The sequence below is a fragment of the Orycteropus afer genome, unplaced genomic scaffold, assembly GCF_000298275.1.
Source record: "Orycteropus afer afer isolate SDZICR_OR568_19922 unplaced genomic scaffold, OryAfe1.0 scaffold00364, whole genome shotgun sequence".
Classification (NCBI taxonomy): Eukaryota; Metazoa; Chordata; class Mammalia; order Tubulidentata; family Orycteropodidae; genus Orycteropus; species Orycteropus afer.
Genome location: NW_006921951.1, coordinates 3,400,104 through 3,410,857, shown reverse-complemented (window position 1 = coordinate 3,410,857; position 10,754 = coordinate 3,400,104). Strand labels below are relative to the sequence as shown.

The 10,754-nt window shown below is 34.8% G+C and overlaps 1 protein-coding gene across 1 annotated transcript in view; it reads left to right on the top strand.

The window, feature by feature from the left end:
- The window catches only part of LOC103207321 (serine/threonine-protein kinase Nek1-like), a 278,788-nt gene that overhangs the window by 194,723 nt on the left and 73,311 nt on the right, over positions 1–10,754 (top strand). Inside the window, exon 15 of the mRNA XM_007952898.1 lies at positions 6,402–6,519. Coding sequence (XP_007951089.1) covers positions 6,402–6,519 — 118 coding nt within the window. The remainder of the gene's footprint in view (positions 1–6,401; positions 6,520–10,754) is intronic.

Below are 10,754 nucleotides of genomic sequence, written 5' to 3'. Positions count from 1 at the left end.
TTGTTGTTGTTTGTTTGTTTTTATCCTTTTCTCTTTGGTAATTTTTTCTGTATGTTTATGTGGTGTTTCTTTCTCTGCTTGATTTTACTTTTTTGATGGTTTTTCACTTGTTATTTTTGTCTAACTGAGTGGGAGACAGCAGCCATGCCCGTATGACGCAACTGCACCCACACCTTCTGCAGCTCCACTTACTGAGTAAGAGCCACCACTTCCTTCTCCACCAATTGACCAACAATAAACAACCAGCAAGAAGACTCTGACTCACCCTCACTGATCTTCATGAACAGTTAAAAAATATCTAAATACAACAACGTGACAATGTCTCAGAGACAACAGACCATCAGAGTCCACACAAAGAAGCAAGATAAAGTGGTAGAAAAAAAGGGAGCATGATGCAGGCCCAGAACACATTCCTAAGGAAGAAGCAGCATTGGAACTCCCTGATAAGGAATTCAAAAGAATTATATTTGGTGTCTTCAAAGGATTGAGAAACAGATCAAGGAAAACACTGACAAAATTAAGGAAAACACAGACAAAACCCTAGAACAATTTCAGAAGAAAATACAAGAACAAAATAACAAAATAAATGCAAAATTAGAAATGATTCCAAGTCTACATATGTAAATCCAGAAGATTAATACTAAATTTTCACAAATAGATAACACATTGAATGGACATAGGAGTAGAACTGAATCAATGGATGACAGAATTAATGAGATTGAAGACAAATACCTGAGTACTTCTTTGGAAAGGGATCAATCAGAAAAAGATCAAAACAAAATGAAGAAAGTCAAAGGTTCATGTAGGATGCCATCAAAAGGAATAGCCTGTGTGTCGATGAAATTCCAGAACAGGAAAAGAAAAATGAAACCATTGAAAAAATTCTCCAAGATTTGTTGGAAGAGAACTTCTCTGATATGATGAGAGATGAGATTATATCCATTCAGAAAGTCCAACAAACACCAAAAAAGATAGACTCCAAAAGAAAATCACCAAGACATATCCTCATCAAACTCATCAAAACCAAAGACAAAGAAAGAATCGTGAAAGCTGCATGGGAAAAATGAAAAGTTACTTAACAAAGGACAACCAATAACAGTAAGTTCTGATTTCTCAGCAGAAACCATGCAAACAAGAAGGCAATGGGATGGTATATATAAAACCCTGAAAAAGAAAAATTTCTAACCAAGAATTATATACCCAGCAAAATTATCTCTCAAATATGATGGTGAAATTGGGAGATTTCCAGATAAGCAGAAACTAGGAATTTGTTAAAACCAGACCAACCTTACAGGACATGCTAAAGGGAGTCCTTTGAACAGAGAACCAATAATGGCAAACAACAACTGACCATTAATACACAAGTTGGCATAACCCAGAAATAAGCACAGCTATGGACGTATCCAGAGGAAACTAAGCTTACAAGATTGTAAACAGGGAACCAGAGGCATCCATTGGCAAATGAGGACAACTACAAAACAAAAAGATGGAAAATACTGTGTAGTTACAGAACTTCTAAATGGTGAGGAAGTCAAGAGAGTTGCAAGATAGAATGGACTGTTCTAAACTTGGGAAGAAAATTATAAATCACAGGGTAACCTCAAAGAAAAATGATAAACCTTCACATCACAATAAAAAAAAGAGGATGAGCACGATTATTTAGCAAATGCTAAAACAATAGCAACAAAGGAAATGATAACATGATTTATAAACATAATGAACTCAGCACAGAAAACTATATAGAACAAAGAAACCGGGGACACCATGAAAAAACACATAACAAAATGACAGGAACAAATCCATACTTGTCGATAATTACATTGAATGTTAATGGATTAAATGCACTACTCAAGAGACCGAGACTAGCAGACAGGATTAGAAACCATAATCTGTTAATATGCTAAGAGACACACCTTAGAGACAAAGACAAAAATAGACACACCTTAGAGACAAAGACAAAAATAGACACACCTTAGAGACAAAGACAAAAATAGACTAAAAATCAAAGGTTGGAAAAAGATATAACAAGCAAATGGCAACCAAAAAAGAGCAGGAGGCAATATTAATTTCTTATCTAATGGACTTTAAGACAAAAACCACCATATGAGACAAGGAAGGACACTATTTAATGACTAGAGGATCAATTCAACACGAAGCTATAACCATAAGAAGTATCTGTGGACCCAATGAAAGTGGCCCAAAATACATACGTCAGACTTTAAAAGAGTTAAAAAGGCAAATAGATGATTCCACAGTCATAATAGGAGACTAATACATCACTTTCATTGAAAGATAGAACAGTTGGAAAGAAACACAACAGAGACACAGAATAGCTAAACAATTCAGTCCACCAACTTGACCTTATAGATATCTACAGAGCACTTCACCCAACAACAGCACAGTATACATTCTTTTCCAGTGCACCTGGAACATTTTCCATGATAGACCATATGTTAGGCTATAAAGCAAGCCTTAATAAATTTAAAAACATTGAAATACTGCAAAGGATTTTCTCAGATCACAATGCTCTGAAATTAGAAATTAACAATAGGAAGATCAGTGGGAAAAGAGTAAACACATGGAAACTGAACAACATCCTCCTTACGAACAATTGGGTAAGGAAAGAACTAAAAATGAAATTAAAAGATTCCTTGAATCAAATGATAATGAAAAAAGAACATACCAAAATCTTTGGGACACAGTGAAAGCAGTGCTCAGAGGCCAATTTATAATGATGAATACATCAAAAAAGAAGAAAGAGCCAAAACCAACACTTTAAACCAAGATCTTCAACAATTAGAAAAAGAACAGCACGCAAACCCTACAGTCATCAAAAGCAAAGAAATATTAAAGATTCAATCAGTAATCAATGAAACAGAAAATAGAAGATAACAGAAAAAAGCAACAAAACTAGAAGTTGGTTTTTGAAAAGATCAATAAAATTGACAAACCACTTGCAAATTTAACAAAGGAAAACAGACAGATAACACAAATAAGAAACAAATAGGCAACATCACAACAGAATCAACTGAAATAAAAAGGATAATATCAGGATACTATGAAGAACTGTACTCCAACAAATTTGAAAATCTGGAAGAAATGGACAGATTTCTAGAAACACACTACTGACTTAAACTAACACAAGCTGAGTTGGAAAAGTTGAACAGATCCATAACAAAAAAAGAAATTGAACAGGTCATGGAAAAATTACCAAAAAAACAAGGCCTGGCCCAGATGGTTTCACCAGAGAATTCTACCTAACATTCATAGAAGAACTGACACCAGTCCTACTCAAAATATTCCAAAACAGAAAAGGATGGAATTCTCCCAAATTCATTTTATGAAGCAAGCATAACCTTGATACCAAAACCAGACAAAGATATCACTCAAAAGGAAAGTGACAGACCAATATTCCTCATGAATATAGATGCAAAAATCTTCAACAAAATCCTAGCCAATAAACTACAACATATCAAAAAAAAAAATTCATTATGACCAAATGGGGTTCATATCAGGTATGCAAGGATAGTTCAGCATTAGAAAAACAATCAACGTCATCCATCACATAAATAAAACAAAGGAAAAGAACCACATGATCATATCAATCAATGCAGAAAAGGCATATGATAAAATTCACCACCCATTCCTGATCAAAACACTCAGAAAATAGGAATAGAAGGGACATTTCTTAACATAATAAAGGACATATATGCAAAACCAACAGCCAACATTATTCTCAATAGAGAGAGAATGAGACCATTTCCCTTGCGAACAGCAACCAGAGAAGGATGCCCTCTATCACCACTTCTATTCAACATTGTATTGGAAATCCTAGCCAGGGCAATAAGGCAAGAAAAGGAAATCAAAGGCATCCAAATTGGTAAGAAAGGAGTCAAACTATCCCTATTTGCTGATGATCTGATCCTATACCTGGAAAACCCAAAAGACTCAGTAAAAAATTTACTGAAACTAATTGAGTGATATAGCATCATGGCAGGATACAAGATAAACATCTAAAAATCAGTTGGATTCCTCCACACCAGCCGAGAGATTGCTGAAAACGAATAAGGAAATTGATGAAAGAGAAATAAGGAAATCAATACCATTTACAGTAGGTACCCAAAAAATAAAATATTGGGAATAAATCTTACCAGGGACACAAAAGACTTGTACAAAGAAAACCATAAAAGACTGCTTCAGGAAACAATAAAGATCTATATACATGGAAGAACATACCATGCTCATGGATAGGAAGACTGAACATTGTGAAAATATCAGTTGTACCCAAAATAATCTATACATTCTATGCAATCCCAATCCAGATCTCATCAGAATTTTTTAAGGATATGGAAAAACCATTCACTAACCTTATAGGGAAAAGAAAGAGACTTCAGATAAGCAAAGCACTATTGAAGAAGAAGAACAAAGTAGGCGGTCTCACACTCCCGGATCTCAAAACCTACTACTTAGCCACAGTAGTCAAAACTGTCTGGTATTCATATAATGACAAGACACATAGACCAATGGAATAGAATTGAGAACTCAGAAATAGATCTATCAACCTATGGTCTTTGATAAAGGGCCAAAATCCATTAAATGGAGAAGAGAATGTTTGTTTAATAAATGGTGCTGGCAAAACTGGATATCCATTTGCAGAAAAATGAAACAAAAGTTGTACCTCACACCATAGATGAAGACTAATTCCAGATGGATCAAAGACTTAAATGTGAAACTTAAAACTATAAGCTCTGGTAGCATAATGCCTAAGGCACTTGACTGCTAACCAGAAGGTTGGTGGTTCAAACCCACCAGCCACTCCTCAGAAAGAAGGTTGGGCAATCCTACTTCCGTAGTGATACTGCCTCGGAAATCCAAGGAGGGGTCACTCTGAGTTGGGTCCGACTCGATGGCATATAACAACACCACCACTGTGGAAAGCAGTATGGCAATTCCTTAAAAAGTTAAAATTAGAAATACCATTTGACCCAGCCATTCCATTAGTAGGTATTTATCCTAAAGAAGTGAGAACCATGACAACAGATATATGCACACCCGTGTTCATCACAACAGTACTTAGAATAGTCAAAAGATGTAAACAGCCTAGGTGTCCATCAACTAAAGAATGAATATCCAAACTGTGGTACATACACACAATGGAATACTATGCAACCCTAAAGAATAATGTAGAATCTGCAAATCACTGCATAACATGGGTGAACTTGGAGAACATTACGCTGAGTGAAATAAGTCAATCAAAGAAGGACAAATTGTAGTAGTCCATTATTGTAAAAAGTCAAGGAAAGGCTTATATATGGAAGGAAATTTTCTTTGTTGGTTGCCAGGGGTGGAAATGGAGGGGAGGGAACACTGTTAGATAGGTAGAGACAAGTACTGATTTGGGTGAAGAGAAGGACAGTATACCAAATGTGAGTGATCAGCATTGTGGTACTGAGGAAGAGGAACACATATGCATGGAGGGAAGGACATAGGAAAGAGGTAACTATGAGGAGGGAGTAGGAGGGAAGCTGTTCATTGTGGTAAATTTTAGTCAATATTATAAGACAAAATACATGTGAACTGACGTATGGAAAGTGAATTTGCTCTGTGAAATTTCACCCAAATCACAATTTAAAAATATATATATATATCATTTATCTCTGTTATCAGAGCAAGTATTTGACAACTTTGAAAATGGAGGGTGTAAGAGTCTGGATTTTAGGAAGAAATAGAGGATGGCTGTGGTTTTGACAAGATGATATTGGTGATATTATTTGGAGAGGAAAAGTGAAGCTATCAGAAAGAAAAATTCCTTTCATCACTATTTGCTTTACCTGGTTAAAAAAAAAAAAAAATGAGGTTCTGCCAGAAAATTGAGATATTATCCTGGTTATTAATTATTTGAGGGCCTAAAAAATAGATTTAGTGTCCCTTGGTTATTTTTTCAAAATAAGTCCAGATATTTTATATAATTTGTGTGTTTTCTTTTATTGTTGCTGAAAGATACATTTGAATGATCCTTTTAGTTACTATTTGGTCTCTTCTCCCATATTTCAATCATATAAATTTTTATCCTTGAAATTTATTTTTAAGCCTTCTTAAACCAAGCTACATTTTACTCAAGTTTTAAGAAAGAGAAAAATTTATATATTAATTAAAATTACAGAGTACATAATATTTCTTTTGAGCATTTTTATTGTAGTGAAATGCAAAAGGGAGACTCTCTTAAAATTGAATTAGAATTTAACACAGTAAAAGGATTAAGGCTTACAGATAGAATATGTGATTTTTTTGTTACCTACTATCTTAAAACTAAGTAGTGATAATTTATAGTAAGTTTATTCAGTTTTCTCCACACTAATTTTGCTTTCAGACATGTTTCTTGTTATGTTTTTGTTTTGCAGAACCTGATGATTTGGAAACAGAAGTACTACAGGAGTTAAGTGAGATAAACAAAGATGACAGCTTGCCATGTGCTATTACTGATGTGTGGGTTGAGAAAAAGGAAACAAAGGAAGCAGAGTATGTTACCTATTTTTCCTTAACATTTCAAAACTGGCATCCCTTTTTGTAATAACTTTTAAAAAATAATTCAATACCCTAATGTTTCAATATTATATTCTAATACTCGGAAGGAAGGTTGGGCAATCCTAGTTCCGTAGTGATACTGCCTCGGAAACCCAAGGAGGGGTCGCTATGAGTCAGGGCCGACTCGATGGCAAACAACAACAACAACAATACTATAATAGCTCATAAAATTAGTTAGTTTTTTTAATAGGAATTATATCTGCATGGTTTCGAAATCAACAAATATTTAAAGAAGTAAAATAAGAAATCTCTGTCCTGCCAGTTTTCACTGTCTCCTCCTTATAAGTATTGTGATTCTAGCTAGCAATGTGATTTCCTTGCCCAATATTTATACATAAAAATGCATATATTTTTATACATATATTAGTAAGCATGAATAGTTGTCCTCCATTTTTAAATACACTTGGTAATGTACACTATATTGTCCATCTTGTTTATTTTTACTCACACATTAGTAAATCTTAGAAATTGTTTCATATTCATACATATGTGTTTTGCCTACATGGTATTTCCATTGTATGAATGTACTGTGAGTATTTGATAGACATTTATTGATATTACAATGATGCTTCAATGAATAGCCTTTTACATAAGGTAATTTTGCAGATATATATCTGTAGGATAAGGAGCTCTGTTGAGACACAGAAATGAAATTGCAGGTCAGTTGCATTTTCCCCATGGCCTTGCCAACCTTTTGTTATCAACATTTTTTATTTTTGCCAGTCTGAGAAGTAAAAAATGTTCATTTGAGTTCTTAGTTCATCTTTCTCTTATTGTAGGTGAAGTCAAACACATTTTTTCTCATACTTCTGTCATTTGTATTTCCTTTTCTGTGAATTCTTTTGTTTATATCTTTGACCCTGTTTTAGAAAAATTTGATTTTGGTGTTTTATAAAAGAACTATTTAAATATTTCAGATATTTTTCCTGACTCTTAAATGAATTGTTACATGAATTTATAATTTGTTCAGTTTATTCCTCCCTCCCCTGTACATGCACACACACACACACACAAAATCTATTGGTATTTTATTGGGATGTTAAATTTATGCATTAACATTAGTAAAATCAGCATATTGTATCTACTTGTCCAAAAAGAACAAGCTTCTCAGTTTAATCAGATTGAGAGTTTTATATTGTCCTTTATCTAAGTTTTATACTTTTAATTAGTGAGCTTATTCCTAGGTATAGTTTCCATTTTGTTTTCCCTTCTAATTGATGCCTATTATTCTATGAGATCTTGTAACTGGGGATTTGTGTGTATGAAAGCTGTGGATTTTGTAGGATTTTGTATTCCACTACCTATTGATATCCCTTATTATTAATGGTAGATTTTCTGTTGACTCTTTTGTATTTTTTCAGGTATATGGTAATATAATAAAAATAGTGATAGTTTTATGCTTTTCCAATTTTTTAACAATATATTTTATTAAAATATAAATTATATACAGTGAAATGCACAAAACTAAAGTGACATGAGCCATTCCAATTTTTTTAATGTTAGTTTTTTCTCTCCAATTGCTTTGGTTAGTGCCTTCTATACATTATTAAATATTAGCAATAACCCATTGTTATCCAGTCAATTCTGACTCATGGTGACCCTGTAGGATGGAGTAGAACTGTCCCCATAGAGTTTCCAAGGATGCAGTCTTTGAAGAGGCATATTGCCACATCTTTCTCTCACAGAGTGTTGTTGTTGTTGTTGTTGTTGTTATGTTCCATCGAGTTGGACCCGACTCATAGCGAACCCTCCATGGGTTTCTGAGGCAATATAACTACGGAAGTAGATTACCCCAACTTCCTTCTGAGGGATTCAGATTGCTGACATTTCAGCTAAAAACTAAATGTGCCACCAGGATTCTTCGTATAGATAATAGTTGGTATCTTTGGTGTTTCCTTTCTTTTTAATTTTTTATTGTATGTAGGTGCAGATTTACAGAGCAGATTTTTTTCTCAACAATTCATACACATTTTGTTTCACTGCACCAATTTACAATCCCAACAATAAACAACTCTCCTCCCACCTCTTCCCTGTGACTTTTCCTTTCCTGTGTCCTTATCTATGCATTCCAGTCTGTCCAGTTTTCCCTCTGTGCAAATGCTGCTCTTCTGATCTCTCATGGTTGATAGATCTAAGGGGTGCATCTCCCTAGAGTAGGTTGGTACATCTCGTTGGGGTAGATGTTCTCCTCATAGGCCCTACTACTGTCTGACTGAGAGCTAATCCACAGAAGGGAGCCCAGATCCAGGCCCAAAAGATAACCCAGAGCCCTCATCTCAAAGATTTCACTAGTCTCTATCCAACCAGTACTTATGGTCATTTTTGTGTTTTTGAATTTTGTTCCACAGTTTTCCTCCAACTCTATCTAGGATCACCATTTTTGATCCCCTTCCAAGTAGTTGGCATTAGTAGCCAGGAACCATCTTCTGGTCTCAGGGTCATGAAGCTGAGGTTCCTGTGGTCCACCAAACCCTTGGACTAATTGTTTCCATATGCTTTGATTTTCTTCACTTCTCTTTGCTCCAGAGGAAAAGAGACCAATTCTTGCATCTTAGATGGCCATTCAGAAGGTTTTAAGACCCCAGTTACTACTCACCAAAGTAAGGTGTAGAGCAAGATTTTTTATGTACTATGTTACGCCAACTGAGCTCAATGTCCCCTGAAGACCATGGTCCCGAGCCTGCAGGCCTGGTGACTTATTCCCTCAAGGTGCTTGGTTGTCACTGTGAAGCTACTCCAACCTTGTCCTCTGTTAATTCTATAATGTAAATGGATATTTTTGTAGCATCTTTGTTTTATTCTTTAGTGAAAATGTTTCTGTTGTTAGCTCTCATTAAGCATGATGAATCTGCTTTTAGCTGAGATACTTATCTGTATTTTATTGCTTTCAAAAAACAAACGTAAGTCAAGGAAAGGTTTATATGTGGAAGGAAACTTTGCTTGTTACCAGGGTGGCAGGGGGAGGAGGGGACACTGCAAAAATAAAAAACAGGAATAGATTTTGTCAAATGACTTTTTAGCCTGTATGGAACCATTCATATAAATGTTTTCCCTTATGTAATCATATAAAGAATTACATTACTAGGTTATGTAATACTGAACTGTTGTGCATTTCTTCATTGAACCCTACTTGCTTATGGTATATTATCAGTTTAATGTACCAGTGTTTGTTGATACTTTATTTAGGGTTTTTGTGGCGATACTTGTGAGATTCATCTGTAGTTCCTTATGTTGTAGAAATCATTGTTGAATTTTGGTTTTCTTATACACTCTCTTCACAAAAAGGAACTAGAAGTTCCTTTGTTTGCAAGGCTCTATAACAGGAATCAGCACACATTTTCTATAAAGGGCCAGTTAGTAAATATTTCAGGTTTGGAGACCATGTATTTTATTTTACAACTATTCAGCTCTGCCCTTGTACTGCAAAGCAACTATAGATAATACATGAACAAATTAGCATGCCTGTTCCAATAAAAGTGTATATACAAAAATAGGAGGTGAACTGGACTATACTTATGGACGACAATTTGCTGACCCATGAGTTAGAACTATTTAAGTATCATTGGCATTATCTGATCTCTAAAAATTTAGTAGACTGTCCTTTTGAAACCAGCTGGGCCACATAATTTTGTTTGTTTCTTTTTGTGAATGAAATGGTTACTCTTTGATAACCTTCTCTATTTAAAGATAATCTGTTTCAATACCCTAATTCAGGAATCAATTTTGTTAAATAGTTTCCTAGAAAATAAATAACTTCAAATTTTCAAATATGCCTAAAATTGAGCAAAATACTTCTTTTTAATTACCTCATTTCTGTTACTCTCCTAACAAATTGTATTAGATTTTCTCTCATTATTTATTCTCTTGACTAGGCTGAGCTAGTTTATTTTTCAATGAATTGGTTTTGATTTTCAATTTCCTTAATAGTATTAGGAGCACTGGTGGCGTAGCGCCTAAGGCATTTGACTACCAACCAGAAGGCTGGCGGTTCAAACCCACTAGTCATTCCTCGGAAAGAAGATTGGGCAATCCACTTCCATAGATTGTTGTTGTTGTTGTTATGTGCCGTCGAGTCGGCCCCTACTCATAGCGACCCCTCCTTGGGTTTCCGAGGCAGTATCACTACGGAAGTAGGATTGCCCAACCTTCCTTCCGAGGAGTGGCTGGTG